At 49.7% G+C, this 15,395-nt stretch overlaps 2 protein-coding genes across 2 annotated transcripts; both read right to left on the bottom strand.

The window, feature by feature from the left end:
• Positions 1 to 1,610: 1,610 nt before the first annotated feature.
• On the bottom strand, positions 1,611 to 6,732 carry pkp2 (plakophilin 2). The gene is made up of 13 exons (XM_057022112.1): positions 6,466 to 6,732; positions 6,134 to 6,204; positions 5,049 to 5,614; positions 4,832 to 4,970; positions 4,396 to 4,603; positions 4,152 to 4,329; positions 3,632 to 3,749; positions 3,376 to 3,537; positions 3,042 to 3,218; positions 2,809 to 2,962; positions 2,550 to 2,733; positions 2,393 to 2,480; positions 1,611 to 2,134 (listed from the first exon to the last, which is right to left on the bottom strand). Exons 1-13 carry the CDS (start codon positions 6,632 to 6,634, stop codon positions 2,075 to 2,077), a joined length of 2,274 nt encoding a protein of 757 aa, XP_056878092.1. The 5' UTR covers positions 6,635 to 6,732; the 3' UTR covers positions 1,611 to 2,074.
• A 524-nt stretch (positions 6,733 to 7,256) lies between these two features.
• Positions 7,257 to 14,940, bottom strand: nudt4b (nudix (nucleoside diphosphate linked moiety X)-type motif 4b). Its single transcript, XM_057022113.1, has 5 exons — positions 14,459 to 14,940; positions 10,448 to 10,558; positions 9,713 to 9,757; positions 9,465 to 9,552; positions 7,257 to 9,182 (listed from the first exon to the last, which is right to left on the bottom strand). The coding sequence occupies exons 1-5, from the start codon at positions 14,573 to 14,575 to the stop codon at positions 8,962 to 8,964; spliced, it is 582 nt and encodes a 193-aa protein (XP_056878093.1). The 5' UTR covers positions 14,576 to 14,940; the 3' UTR covers positions 7,257 to 8,961.
• Between the last annotated feature and the right edge of the window lie 455 nt (positions 14,941 to 15,395).

Below are 15,395 nucleotides of genomic sequence, written 5' to 3'. Positions count from 1 at the left end.
TCTGAATTGCACTAATCTCCGTTCTCCTAAAGCGTCTGGCGCTGATGTAAACGTGTCCGTGACCCTACATTCCAGACATTCTCCAATGCTCCGAAGGGCTGCCGAGTCAAAAGAAACCATTAAAAACTGCTCCGGCAACTTAGTTTCAGAACATCCCGTGTGATCGCGTCAACGGTTAGCGACTCGACCTTGAGAGCCAACACCGTGACAATGACATCAGTGTGAAGGAGGAGGTCCATTTTGACTTTTTCCACTGTTATGAGGCCCATGAAAGAATCCTTTCTCTGTATAAAACATGGTGGCTTCTCATCTGCTGGGCTTCTCATCCGTTTCGACCTTCTTTCGGGTGACCCGACACCCGACAATGGCCTCAGGGTTGTGCCAAACATATTCAGGATCTATATTAAATCATTCTCATCAATTAATCCCGGGATGGTTCATCGGCCGGGTCAACGCCTTTATCTCCAGAGGATGAGGCACTCTGCTGGCGAAATAAGAAAACGGACAATTCTCAAAGCGAAGTGAGCCACAGAAGGACAAGCAGGCTTTTGTAAAAGGATTTGGTTTCTTCAGAGCTTTTGTCCCCCTTTGCGCCAGAGCTGTAACGTCTGAAAATCACAGATTTTGTCACCAAAAATAGCCACACTGAGTGGGTAAATTGGAGATTAGTCACAAAAAAGGAGGAAAGGGCGGACTTTTGTCCCTCATATAGGAAGCCTGAGGGTTTAATCTGAGGGCTGGGCCACATTAACACACGAGGGCTTATAAATATGGCCATTTTTAATGTTATTTGGGGATAAATGTGTCTGTTGGGAACAGAAAAAAAACAGTCCTTAAAATCCTGAGGATCATCGCGGGTGTGTTTGTGTTACAACACTGCCCCCTGCTGGCGAAAGACATTTTTCCAGAAAGAGCGTTATATCCTTCCACACGCAGTCCTAAAATTAAAAATAATAATAATTAAAAAAAAGTTGATCAGAAGAAAGGCTAAAAAGTGGGAATGGGGTCAACAGAAGAACATAAATTTAAAAAAAAGGGTTCTACTCAGAAAGAGTCCCCGTCACCATGACGGCTGACGCACAGCCTCCATTACTCTGGGGCCTCATTTGATTTGATTAAGAATCTTTTAAGCAGCCTGTAATCAGGCGGAGCGCTTGCAGATTTCCCAGTTGGCACCAGCCGTCTCGGAGGGGATTCGTCTTTTTAAACAAGCCTTTGTTGGCGACCGTGAGCCGGGACTGGAACACCTGCTGCATCGCTTCGTTTGTGTAGCCGGTTTCTTTAATAAAGTGTATTAAAGCTCACTTCCCCTCCAACTTTGTCCTGACCTTAAATCCACCCCCTCCTGGAACGTTAACCCTGTCCAGCCACTCCAGAACAGCCTGGAAGGAGCCCAACACTTTTCAGCTGAGATCTCACGTGAGCTAATTAGATTTTAATCCCCGTGACACGCCGCCCTGCAGGTCAGGCTTCAGATGGAGGTCAGCGGTGAGGATGACCTCTTGGTGAACGAGTCGACCTCTTTCACAAAGAAACATTTAAAGTATCTCGGGTCCATTTAGCTTCCAAAATCATTAATAATCTGCTGAAGGCAAAGGTCGGTGCAGATGTTTGAGTTTAGGGGTTTATTAATAAACACGTTTATGTACAGGTCACTCCTTTTTTTAAAAAAAGTTATTAAATGTTGTGGTTCTTTATTTAAATTCTATAAACAGAACATCTCTAAAAAAAGACTTTAGGAAAACCTACATTTGGTTATCAGCAGATTTAAACACAGAAGTGCTTCAAATGGTGCCACGAAGGAGAAAAATGGTCATTTTTGTAATGCGGCAGTCATTTACAGCCATTTTCCAGTGCCATTATTGCCTGTATATAGATGAAAGTAAACATTGAATAAATACATTTTTAAAAAGAAAGAAGTCAACTAAATTCTTACTCAAAAACAAGCGGTTTGGCCGAATAACTTGGCCATCAAGTCACATTATGTTTAACTGCGGTTTAGAAATTACAAATTGTGCAATAAAAATAGGCAGTAAAGTCAGTAAAAAAACTCAAAAAGGCAGTGTCAGTGCCATCAAGTGCAAACAATCTTTGTGTTCCTGGTGTGGATGAAATCAGCCTTCCTGAAGCCAAACTGCAGACACAAGAAACGGATGAATAATAATAATTATGGTTAATTACGTCTGTCCCTTTGGTGCCCTCTAGCGGCGCTGTCTATAAAAACAGAGTGGCAAACCGGAAAACCTCCACCTGGATGGTTCATAGCTGTCAGACTGAAGAACTTAGTTACAACTATATTAGTTCCTTATTGAAATGAACAGATAGTTGCTATTCCAACCACTAGATGGCGACAAACAAGCTGGACCTTCAGTAAAGCTTCATCTGGACTCACCTTCCTGTAGGTTCCATGGAGGTCACTGTACTTCCACATAGTGTGCAAGAGGACACGTGCTGCCTGACCCGCTCGGCTTGGTCCGTTTCTAAGGAAATTAAAATAGTATAAAAACTGTGCTGATAAACTAGCGGAGTCGTGCGTGGCCCCCACTGACCTGCCGTCACGCCTGCTGATGCCCACGATCCTTGGGAGGGCCCCCTCCTTCACGATGGCCCCAACGTGCTGCCGGTCGCTCAGGCTCAGGTGGTTCAGGATGAGACACACTGAAGCCGCGGTGGCGTCCGCGGGGCCGTCGTCGCCAGGCAGCATCCACACCAGCTCTGGCAGCACCTGTTTAACTTGAGGGCGGCAGACGTCACACATTCAACATCTGGACGGTGGCTGAATTCCGCTCTGAGGAAGGCGACCTGTACCGATGACGGGGTGCAGCTCTTGAAAACGACAGGCGTTCTTGACCAGCGCCACGGCTGTTCTCTTCACATTGCCGTCCCCGTCTTCCAGCATCTTCCTGACTTGCTGGAGACCATTTTCCCGCTGGACAACACTGAAGGCGAGGGCTTCGCTCAGCTGCCGGGCCACAGGGAGAGTCTCACATCGATCGGCCACAGCAGAACCGCATCATAGAAACCCTCCCGACCCATCTTACCGGTCCGTTCCCGGCCGTGATGTTCTGCAGAGCTCCCAGGGCGGCCTCCTGCGTGCGGTGACGCACGCTGCGAGCTAGCAGAGACAGGTACATCCGGACAGTGATGGTGCTCCACAGCCACTCGGTGCCCTGAGGGTTGGACTTTTCCTCCAGCAGGGGGCACTGTTCCTCCATATGCTGGGGAATGAAAAGTATTGATTCTGCGAGTGTTTATACAATTTTCTTGATGAGTTCACGAGGTTTAAAAGGGAAGATTTCAGAGAAGACTGCGCTTAAACGCAGCACGAGGGCGTCCTTTGTACTGTCGGTGGGGATTATCGCATGGCCAGATTACCTCTGTGATCTTGGTGCCGCGGTGAGCGAAGCAGCCGACGGCCCTCGGCCTGTTAGCCAAGTTCTGTCGAGACTGCCGGAGGACTCGCACGTTCGTCTCCGGGAGCTCGTCCTCCAGCCGATAGGACAGGTTGTGCAGGATGCAGACGCAGTTCTCTGTGGACTTCAGAGCAGACGCCAGCGCGTTAAACCCCCCACGTTTTTAGAACTCGAATATCCACAGAGAAATCCTCGGGCGCGGGTCGTTGTCATCTCACCCCGTCGTCCGTCTTGTAGTCGGCTATGGCTCCTCGGACGTAGTACACCAGCGAGTCGATGAGGTCCTCGCACTCCTTCATCGCTTTCCTGCTATCTGGGCCGGCAGAACTCAGGTTCCTGGAACCAACCACGCGTCATCGGTTACCGTTGAAAGGAAACCGTATTTTCGGCTCAACCTCTCCACGTTATTGACTTTTAAGGCCGGGTTCTTGGCGGCCGGGTGAATTCAGTTCATCCAAGCGGCGGGAGGAGAGCGCTTGATGAATAATTCAGCATTTGACTCATTTGATCTGGCTGCAGTTGCCGGGGAAGCGGCGCCTCCGACATCTGCTGCTTTAGAAACAGCGAGGATGCGTCTTCACATCCAAGCGAGAAAATATGCTGCCGAGCTTTGAACGGAAGGTTTGAGCCGAGAGGCTTCGGGCCCTGATCTGCAGCAACTCCGGCGTCATTACATTTGTGGAATCATCCTAAACGAACAAAAACATCAATTAACGCCAAGAATCCGGTAGAACCTACCGTAGGCAGCCGGTGGCGTTGTGAAAAGCCACGTCGTCGGCCAGTAGGTCGTCTTTCGGGTTCTCCCCCTCGGAAATGCCCGACGTGGGCACCAGCACCGACTTGGTGAGGACAGACACCACCTCTGCAGAGAGAGGCTCCTTCAGAAGGTCATGTGATGACAGGTTCCACAAAAGCCCTGGAGAAAGGGGGAGAGCTCACCACGGCGTCCCGAGAGGACAGTCAAGCAGCAAAGAAAACCGACCGGTCAGTTCCCGCCGGGTCTCCACGTCGCGGCTGCTCCTCAGCACCTGCAAAATGGCGCCCAGGCCACCTTTCTCCTTCACCTCCATCTTGTTCTCGCCGCTTTGGTAAACGACATTGCGGAGGGCCCCGGCGGCGACGCGCTGGACGCTCTCGCTGTCGCTGCGGAGGAGGCGCACCAGCTTCTCAATCCCCCGGAGGAAATAAACCTGCAGCGCAGAGCGGATTACTGATTGACAGATGATGGCCTTTGGGCTGCTCTGTAATCATTGACCATCCCCAAACCGCAGCCAATAAAGTCACTTTACTGTGGCTACGTTTGCTAGCTTCCGACTGATATCAGTGATTCGGCTGGTTCGGAACACTTCGCCTGCTAGTTCACCAGACTTTGAGGTGAAATGGATGTTTTAGACAAAAAAAAAAGAACCTTAACGTACGGTCTTTTTAGTGTCTGCACTCCTAAAACAGCATGTTTGGATGTGGCCGGCAGCGCGCAGGAGCGTGTCTTCATCGCCGTTGCTCAGCAGGCTCACGGCTCTCTCCACCGTCATCTCCGGCAGCTTGTTCTCCGACTTCCTGTGTGAGGAAACGGCGATGAAATGACTCCAGACGGCCCAAAACGAGGCCAATAAAAGGGTAAAAGCTCCATCTTACCTTGGGGGGACCTCCTGGGTGTGGAGCTGGTGCACGCTTGGTTCCTCCAGCGGGGTCCACCCATCCGTCTCCACGCCAGGGAACGAAGCTTGGCGCAGCGCCGTCGTGCGGAGGTCGCGGCGCTCCCTCCGGACCTGAGCCGACCAGGCCGGGCTTCTGTCGGGACAGACGGCGCCGAGTCTGACCTCACCGGTTTGTCCCTGTGCAGCAATTCTCTCCTGCCTGAAACTCCTCTGGGATCCAGACTTCGCGCTCTGCTGGACAGAGTTCGAAAACTGCGGCGACCTTCCGTGGAAGCTCTCGGAAGGTCGCGCGGACACGGGTGACCTCACGGTTGCCTCGGGGAAGGCGCAGCGCCGAAATGAGTCCGAATGAAAGGAGTCGTGCGACAGAGCGGCCGACCTGTGGGACCAATGGAGCCCCGGGTGGGTGTAGGTCCCCTGAAGGGGGGTAGCGCTGAAACAGGCGAATCCCGGGGTCACTGGCGGAGAAACTTCCACCCGTCTGGATGGTTTTCGAACTTGGCTGCTGGAGAACGAGAGGTTGACGATGCCCAAATCGCTCCCCTGTGAATCACGAGGACCAAATAAAAGGGATTCAGAAATGATTTAGTCCATTTCAATCAGGAACAGCAGAAAACCTCCTGTTATTTCCAAAACCTTCGTGCCGACGTCTCCTAGCGCTAGCTGTGCCAATGTAGGAGCTAATAAAGCTGCTAATAGGCTATATGCTAGTGTCATGCTTCATTGTTGTCCTCTCATTGTTTGTGCTTTATCTTTTTTTTTTTTTACATTATTTAATTCATGTTGTCATTCATGTTTCTGCTCTTTTGTTCTTATAATTTGCTGCTGGTATTACAAATTTCCCTGAGGGAGTCATGCCAAGGGATCAATAAAGTCTAGTCTAAGTCTGAGAGTCTCTGCACGTGCACGTTCGTCCGATTTCCCATTAGGATAAATGCTGTATTTTACATGACGTTTACACTTGGATAATCGGATAACGCCAGAAATCGGATCATGAAAGAGAGAATCGAGCTACTGCAGAGAAAGTGTGTTTGTGTGTGTGTGTGTGTTTGTGTTTTATACCTTTGCGGTTTGTAAAAGTGTTTCTGTATCATCGAAGCTTTTGGCTCGGCTCTTCTGAAAGTGGAAACCACCTGAAACGAGTCCAGGAGGTTTTGTTGGAGTGTAAAGTTACAGCTGCTGCTCTAATCAGGAAACGTGGCGCGACTGATACAGACTCATCCGTCTCCGGCAGAACCTTCTACAATGAATGAAACTGAAGGAACCAGTTAAACCAGCACGACTTTGAGGCACAAATTCCTCCAGGACTGCGCGTTTGGTCCGGGTGACAGCTAAATGATCAGCTCGAGTTTTGTTATCGAAGCGGTTCTTGAGTTTAAAAACACAACTTTTACCGTTGGCAGAACTTTTTCGAGCCCTCCGCGCCATCGTCAGCTGGACCTGTTGCTGGACGCGGACGCTCCGCTCCTTCGGACCGACTTTGGTGGCGGATCTGCGGGCGGGTTCGGCCGGCAGAGCCAGGCTGGAGTCGCCCTGGGCCGAGCTGAGGAACAGCTCCTCCATCGTCAGAAACTCCGAGAAGAGGAAAAAGTTATTACTGCAGGCGGCTGCAGCGCGGAGGTGCGTCCAGCTGCCTTTGTCCCGCTCAGGTGGGTGGGAGGGGGCGTGGCTACAGGTGAGGTGTCAGGTGTCTGCAGTCACTTCCTCTTCTGATCACCAACTGTCAGGTTTTACGATCCATCTCCAGGATCATAACACACAAAAAGGTTTTACCCTGTTATAATTAACAACATTGTCCGTTTGTGGGAACTCCAAGGTAGCTAAGCTAAGCTAAACTGGCTTTTATACTCTCTATATGTTTATTTATTTTTTCGCAACATCCAGATTGAGCATTAAAGATTAAGTAGTTAGCGTTTGGCCTCCCTGATGTGTCTAGATTTTATGGTCATTGACGATTTCATTCGTGTTTGTCATTGAAACCTTCGCAGGGAGACAGAAGAACTTCCAGTCACATAAATCAGAATTACTGCTGAATAATCTCTCTATTAAACACTTTTAGTTGAGGGCTCCAGAGCAGGTTGATCTCGTCAAAGCTGCAAAATTACTCAAATGTTCTGATATGATCTGATGCTGGAGGCACGGGCACGCCTTTATTTGCTTGTAGAAGAATTCAACAGCAGGCAAATTAAGATTACCCCCATTTAATCTCTCCAGTCCGGCTCACATTCATAACACTGTTTACATAATAGTCATGACAAAAATGGCTCCAAATCTTGTTTACCACACAACCAGGCCGAGCAAAATCCAGTTATAATAAAGTTTAATCCAGACTGTTGGAAATGGTGGGATTATCATCACTCCTGTGATTTTTAAGCCCTTAAAAACCAAAGATCCCTGAAAAAAGCCCATTTATGGGGATCCGGGTTGTATTTAAGGGAACTTTAGCTGTCCAAATTAAGTTATTTAGGTTGGTAAAGGGATGACATCAGCACGGATAAAGTGTCATCCTGTCAATCAATAAAAAAAAAAAACAATAAACAACACACAAGGTCACTCTGAAGGTCAGAGAACTCATTTCCCACCCAAACGTTGACGCTTCTTCAAATTTTGGCACATCACATTTCGACATTCATCAACCTAAGACACACACGTTCCAGGTTGCCACGGCAACAGCTGGCGGCGTCACCGATAAGAGGCCGAGACTGATCTATCCTGGGAGGAATGTTCGGAATCCACCAGAGGGTTCCGAAGCATTCCAGGAGTTGGTACGATCCAAATTGATATCACATTTGGGACTGTTCATCCAGTTTTCCATCCTTTTTATATTAAAAAGAAAAAAAAAAAGCATCGTTAGAGTCATTTTGAGGCACAAAACCAGCCACTACGAACCACGTCGTCATCAAGAACACGCCGTTATCAAGTTTGTTTTCCGCTTCCACCTCGCTTCCCGTACATCGTTAAAAAATATATGCATATAAAAGGTTTAAAGTTTTCTTTACAGGTCCAGTCCGGTTAAAAACACGCGCTCTGTGTTTCTTTAACGCTATTTACAAATCTGTGGTTACCGATTCTGAGGGTTAGACGGGGAAAGAGGAACAGATTCAGGCTGGAGCTCAAAACTGAAGAACGGGCACCTCATTCCCCATCACTTCTGTGTAATTTACATTTAATCGGAAACTGCAGCCCTGAAATTGGATTTCACCGCCGTCGCTTTCCCTCTCGCGACGCTGTAAATGTTCTACGGGTGTAACAGCGGCCGCTGAAGCCTGGAAGGCAGAGATGAACCTTACACCTTAAATACTTTCACTGTGACATCATGGGAAAACAGTCGAGACTGGGAGCAAGGTCCTCAGGCCAGTCAGCTTGACCCAGTGGAGGTAAATAAACTCGTTCTCTTCAGACACTCGACGACAGGAGGCGTCACTCACCACTAAAATCTCCCTTCTTAACAGCACGATTAATCAAGTAAAGGAGTTAATCTGTTAGGCTGTGTTAAAGATGTTGAAACATTCCCCATGTGGTGGTGCTTTGGACTGTGGGGGGGGGGGGTCAAAAATAAGATTACAACTCTTTTATTAACTAGCAACTGCATCAGTTCAGCTAAAGAAATGAAAATAAATGACAGTGGATGTGAAATAAGAAGACCCGAATCTGACATTCAGAGTTGCTGTAAGGCATTCCTTCCTCTGGGTGACAGCAGTATCCACGGTTTCGCCGCCAGAAGCCTCTCCGTTCCGTTTCTGGCGGCGGCTTTGGTGCGTCCCGTCCTCGACGTTGAGAAACTATACACACGGGAGAGACGCTGGGTCTCCAAAGAGTCTGAAGATTCATGCAGGACTGTACAGACGTTGAGCTGTCCGGGTCGGACAGGTGTCGCGTTTCGAGCAGTCCTATCTACAGGAGGTTCCCAGCACGCTGCCCGTCGAGGGGGCGGTGGCCGTGGCACTGTAGTGGGCGTAGTTCTCGTTGGCCGGCGGGCTCGGGAGGATGGAGTTGCCGTTTGTCGGGGAGCAGCTGAGCTGGAGCCTCCGTAAGTACTCGGCGTGGACGGGTTTGTGGCTCTGCAGCACTTTGATGGCCTCGTCCACAGTGAACCACTCCCGCTTGCGGCCTGTAGGGGGCGACAGAGCAGTTTAGGAGACGGGTACGTCAATGATGTGATAAATTTCAAGACTAAACCTGAGACTCTTTGGTGTACAGCTCCCATCATACATTAGAATGCCCACCCTTGTGATATCTACTCCAGAGTGCACAGTAAACGGAGCTGCATTTGCTGACAGCTGTAAAACGACAGGTCAGATTTACGGTGGCCAACACGCCTTTAGGACCTGCGTCTATAGGGCCTCCGCCTGCCTAAGTAAGAGTGTGTGGTGAGGATGAAGTTAGCCTGTACCTATGTTGACAGAATCCTCCCAGGCCTCCAGCGTTTCAGTCACAGTCAACACGTAAACATAGGTCCGGTGCTTCCGATCTTGGTTTTGCTTTGGGGATAACAAACACGCCATAAATCATGACGTAACATATACAATAACGCTGCGAATATCATCCTTTTCTCTCAGTGCTGGCAGTTTGCATCGTGTACTGGTTGTCTGTGCCAATTATATAGGTGCCAAGTGTCCTCTGCGAGGCACATGAACTTACCTCGAACACACCGAGAAGACGTCCTAGCTTGCCCTTCACACCAGCCTGGGTGGAGAAAACAACACAGGAGAAGCTTTAGTTTTCCCACTAATTAGCTGCAAACGCGAGCAGGTTTAACCTAAAGCCGTTATCAAAACAACACGTATTGCTGTGTGGATCAGTGTTCTGGAGAACAGGTCCATCCCACCGCGCCGGAGCGCCCACGCGCTGGGGTGGAAGACAAACGCCTGGAAAACAACCTTCCCAGAACAGAACGCAGAACGAACGCCTGCGTTCAGACCGTTCGGCCCTCCGAGACCGCGCGTCTTTCATTCCTTATTTCCAAAGATCGGCTGCGTGACGATGCCTTTCCGAGGAGCAGAAAACAGGCCGACCTTTTTATAACCGCTGATATTTAAGACATTTGGCATTTCTGCCCTCCTGGAGACCCCCGCGTGGCGCACCTGACGAGTGTCATACTGCCCCACTGACATGTCCCTGTGGGCCGGCCTGGAGCTGTGAACGCATAAGAATCCAGCCAGGAGCCAACTTTAGCACGGACGCTACAGACCCTGGCGACTGACACCCCGACCCCGCAGGAATCTGCTCCTGCTTCTTGTATTTATGGAAAGACAAGGCTGAAGACTGGTCCCAGTACAGCACTGGATATCTACCAGGCACTGATACATTAATGTCTACACGTTAGGTCCGTGACCCGTGACCCCCCCCCCACAACCGGAGCAAGCTTCTCCTCACCTCTTCGAACACCTCTCGCACTGCGGCGCCACAGGGGTCTTCTTCTGGCTCCATCCCACCCCCGGGGACAATCCACTGGTCTGGGTGCCGACTGCTGCTCACCAGCAACACCTGTAAACACACAGCACATCGTCAGGACGAGGGCAGCGCAGCAACAATGGATTCTAACCTGCCCCTGCTGCCCCCCCCACCCTCAAGAGGCTTGAATTACACCAACGCTGCAGCGTGCACTGATACGCACAGATCACATACGCCTGCATCTGCGGTTTCTGACAGCAGCGCCACAAACTGCCGGCGGAGCGCTCAGAGCGCGAGTCGGTCGGCCCGTGACGCGCCGCGCGTTGCCATAGCGACCGCTGGTGAGCGTTTGTTCGATTTCCTGGCAGGGTCGGTGTAGGATGCAGTCGTTAAACAGATAATTGTAGCTCAACCCAACGCGCTGACGACCTGCGCAGCTTGTGGTGACACCTGCCTCGTCATCTGTCTGCATCCAGTAATCCAGGAGTCAGGCTGTCACCTAATCCAGCCTTCCTACATCTTCCTTTACGTCCCCTAATGAGATTGCGGGTGCAGACATCTGAAGCCTTCCGAGGACATCCTACAGCCCCGGGGTCAGGCTCGTTGGGCGACTCTCACTTGGATCCTCAGCCACCTGTCTGCTCCCAGGCGGCCCGGGTCAGGACCAGAGCGGGGCTGCCTGTCCGGGGCCGGTCAGACTGTTTCCTGATGGCGGGTGCAGTCACAGCTGCTAAAGGTCCGCTGCCGTCTTCCCACCACAAGGAAGAAACGGGCAAAGCTTACCCTTGGAAGTTGTTGGAATGAGCTCTCTAATGAGCAGGCTGGCTTTTGCCAAAGAGCTAAAACAAACCGAGGGTGAACTTTTGCCCTTTAAATAACCGTATAATAAAACTCAGGAGCTGCGCGTGTGCGCATATGTGCTTAGTAGATTAAGAAGCCTTGCTTGATTTACTCGCCAAGGAATGCACATTCAACATAACCATCCAGCAGTTGCCAACAACACCGTGGGTGCCCACGCGCTGCTAGCCATTAGCAACAATGAGAAATCTTAAAAAAAACTGCATCAGTTCGGCCTCTTCTGAAAAATGGGGCCCTTGTGTTCACAACAAGCCTGCAACCACTGATTCATCTCTCCAGAAGACAGCGTGACAACACTCGATGCACCGACGTGGGAGCATCTGAAGCGCACGGAAGAAGCACGCGAAGCGAGCCGAGGCTCCCCTAGGTCACGCTCTGCTGCCTCCTCACAAAGAGAGATCAACTTGATGTCAAATAAGTTCAAAAAAGGAAAAAAAAAGAGACACATTTAACCCGTTTCCCCAGATCACCTGCTTTTAAAACAGCACAACAGCAATCATGAATGCAAATGACTTCTGCCAGGGTGAAGGAGAAACCTCGGAGTGTGTGTGTGTGTGTGTGACCCAGTGACATTTTACTGGTTTGGTTCTGGGATGTGACAAGGCCTGCAAAAAATAGACAGACAAACCCTGAAAGCGGCGTTATACTGTAAATCTCCACTGAAATGAACAACAGTATAAATAGCTCCCAGACAGCTGTGGCATCAGCCCAGAACCAGACGATGCTCGAGCATCGGCTCCCGTTTTTAAGAACCAGCCTGAAATGCTGAGGTGTCATTACTCAGAACACGCGGGCACCGCTTCCTTCGACGCGGTGGAGGACATAAACACCTCCTGCCTTTACGGGGGGAAGACCTATAACTGTCACATAAAGAGGGCTTCAAATGCCACACCATTCTGGGAAAATACAATGGGGGGGGGGGTAAGAACCTTGGGTACATGGCAGAAGGATGGAAGCAACACGGCTGAGCCGGTACTAATCTTACACCGTAACATTGGGATCATAAATGAGATGCTAACTAATCAATGACACCTCCATACTCTGGATCCACCCACGGTGGCTGATTAGATCGAGAGCTGCCGCATTAATGCTCTTGATTATTACGTCTTTATCGCAGAAAATGACTCCATCCGGGCCCGTTTGCCTTGATATCGCGCAGGGCTCAGACCGTAGCATTAACGGCTGGAAACTCAAGTCAGGTTTTTGCTTCCGTTGACGAGGAAAATGTACATCGAAAAACAAGCGTACAGGAACAACCGCCTGCAACATTATTAGAAATATTGAATTAATGGATCCTAAACAGCCTGGACCAGTAGTCCTTTGTGTGTTTTCCGCACATTAAATCACAGTCGGCGACCACGAGAGAGACGGCGCTCTGACTGGCTGCTTGGCTTTAGCTCGCAACAACGGAAACAGCTGTGATGATACAACACTCCGCACAGACTGAGTACCATCGCCATCCTCTACCAGGTAGCCCGTCTCCTCTCTTCGCTGGTTAATTGCCGTGGCGGTGTCCGTCTCCCCGGGGCCTCGGCTTTTTCCTCTCCAAACCACAACAACCACAAAGCGGCACGTATGGCTCTCATTACACCGCGGTGTGTCGGGAGTAATTGTGCGTCCAGGGGTGCGTTTAGGCTATAAACAAACGACATCGAGCGCACGGGTGTAATGGGACCCCCCGACCGGCTGTAAGTGCGTGACCAGGCATGCCCGTCAAAGCCTGAAACTCCTGAGTGCGAGGGTCAAACCTACACACTCCTGTTGTCACAATATCGAGCGCAAAGCAAACAACGGCAGCGTGCAGGCGTCAAAATGTGGTCGCGACGCAGGTAAACGCAGGTGAAATCGTTTTCTGAAGCTGCATTCAGAGCTGCTGATGACATAACCGAGGTGATCGTATCTGCTGTCCAGCCAAACACTCGAGGGCTCGGACAGGGATCCAGCCACGCCACACTGGTCCGCGTTAAAAGCATATTGTGTAACCTTGTGTTTATACCATGTGCACAGACTGGGGCATCTTTAGACCACACAGGATACGCCATAAAACTGAGATTCATACATGAATAAAACTTACAAACCCTCACAGTGTGATCTTTGGCCTCCTGAACTCAACAGTGACACAAATACACCTGTTGTTGGCGCTTTACTGTTTCAGTTTTAGTTTTTTTAAATATTATTTCTACCGATACTCACTTTTCTACCAGTTATTCACATGCACTTATTCTTAATGCCTCCTATATCACAATGTCATGAGGTTGGGTGTAAGAAACAACACAGGTAGGTGTTTATGCCAGTACTTGACCGACTGCATAATGCATCACCAGCAAAAGTCTCCAAGATATGACAAGAAAGTATGTCACTCCAGTGTCAATATTTATGAAAGGTGACGGCCCCTTTAAACATTTATGCACACAACGGCTACGCAGCTCAAGGCCGGCAGGGTTCAGCATGTTCATGAATGGCCGCTGTATGGCCGGCGGGGATGAATATGTCTAGGTGAACACTTATAATGTGTCTAATTATGAACCATTGACCTATATATTCAACCCCCCCCCCCCCCAAAAAAAGCCATTGCAGATGCCGTGGAAAGGGGGGTGGGGGGGTAAGCATGCGAAGAACTGCCTCGCCCCCTTGCGTTACTCAAGTTGGCAGGAAGCAAACAGGAACTCGAGAAGATGCGCCTTCAGAATAAGAGAGTGACTCCAAACGCGGCATTGTTTCTAATGGGTGTTCAGTAGTTGGTGCTTTTATTGTGAAAGACACCGGCTTGCGCAAGCTTGTTCTATGCTTGTGAACTTTATAAAGGCTCCCTCTCCCTTTTTTTCTACGTGCGCTTCAAAACTAGCCAGAACTGGATAGCCCACGGCGCATCCCAAGGCAGAAGTCACAACAAGGAAATGCATTAAAAATAAAAATAAAAAACAGGGATACCCCGACCGACGTGTGAAAATACTAAACTGCAGCTACACTTAGAAGCAGGTGCCATGGATTAAAACACGCATTACCGAACAAATACAGCCACGATTAACCAGGTTTTGTTTGAATGAGTGTGTAGAAATTGCTTACGACTAGGCCTAAACTAACACCAAACAGCTAAATACGGTTCATATGACCCCGAGAGACACGGAATCTCACCTCTTCTTCGCGTTCGTTCTTAAAACACAGACAAGCGGCTCGTTTCTTGAAGCCCTCTCCATCATATGTCCTGGTCTGGTTCGGCTTCAGCTTCATTTTATATTTATTCTGCGTCATTCACTTTGTAAACAGCCAAAGATGGAGAGCGGGAGCGGTGGTGGTCCAAAAACAGTTAACAGCACAGCCGCCGCATCGCTGGCGCTCTCTGCATCCGCGGTCCGGTCGTTAACGAGGGGGATGAGATCGTTGAAGCGGTCCCGGGGGAGCCGTCGGGCGAAAGCGGCCTTATGTCCTCCTCATCAACGCGGCGTCTTTAGGGGAAAAATTACAAGCCCTCCGTCCAGCTGCTGCCAGTGATTTCCAGTCGGGAAAATGTGTAAAAGTCCGCAGACGGGCAACCTATGTAGCCGACAAAGCACAGCCCTCCTCTGGAACCATATGCGCATGGCCGCTGACTCACACGGACCGGAGTCCTGTGAGACAGCCCTCCGCTGATTGGTTGGTTCGGCCTCAAGGGGCGGGGCTTCGTCTGCTGGTGAAAACAAGGAACAGCAGTGTCACCGGCGAGGATGGTCCTGTTACAAGTATAGTATCAAACATCATGTTCCAGCGTTCTGTCGCCAGGGAACACTTTATATCCTCAAAACAAGCATTTAAATGTTTCACAGCCTTTCCCGTAAGGACAAAGTGTCTTGTTTTGAGGAAATATAATGGAAGTGTAAACTGAAATGTGGCTAAAGGAACTAATGATCATGTGAGGGTCCAGTGTGTTGAGAAGTTAGTCGACTAATTTCTCAATTAGTTGAGAAATTTTACATTGTGAATAAGATTAAGAGGTGGTTCTCTATGAAAAGGTGCCTTTCTTGGAAAAGAAACCCATATCTGATGGCACTCCCATGTTTTCACGACATGATAAACTTGCAGTTTCGGGCGAAGG

The sequence above is a fragment of the Takifugu flavidus genome, chromosome 22, assembly GCF_003711565.1.
Source record: "Takifugu flavidus isolate HTHZ2018 chromosome 22, ASM371156v2, whole genome shotgun sequence".
Taxonomy (NCBI): Eukaryota; Metazoa; Chordata; class Actinopteri; order Tetraodontiformes; family Tetraodontidae; genus Takifugu; species Takifugu flavidus.
Note: the sequence above shows the minus strand (reverse complement) of the source record. Positions and strands in the feature narration are given on the sequence as shown.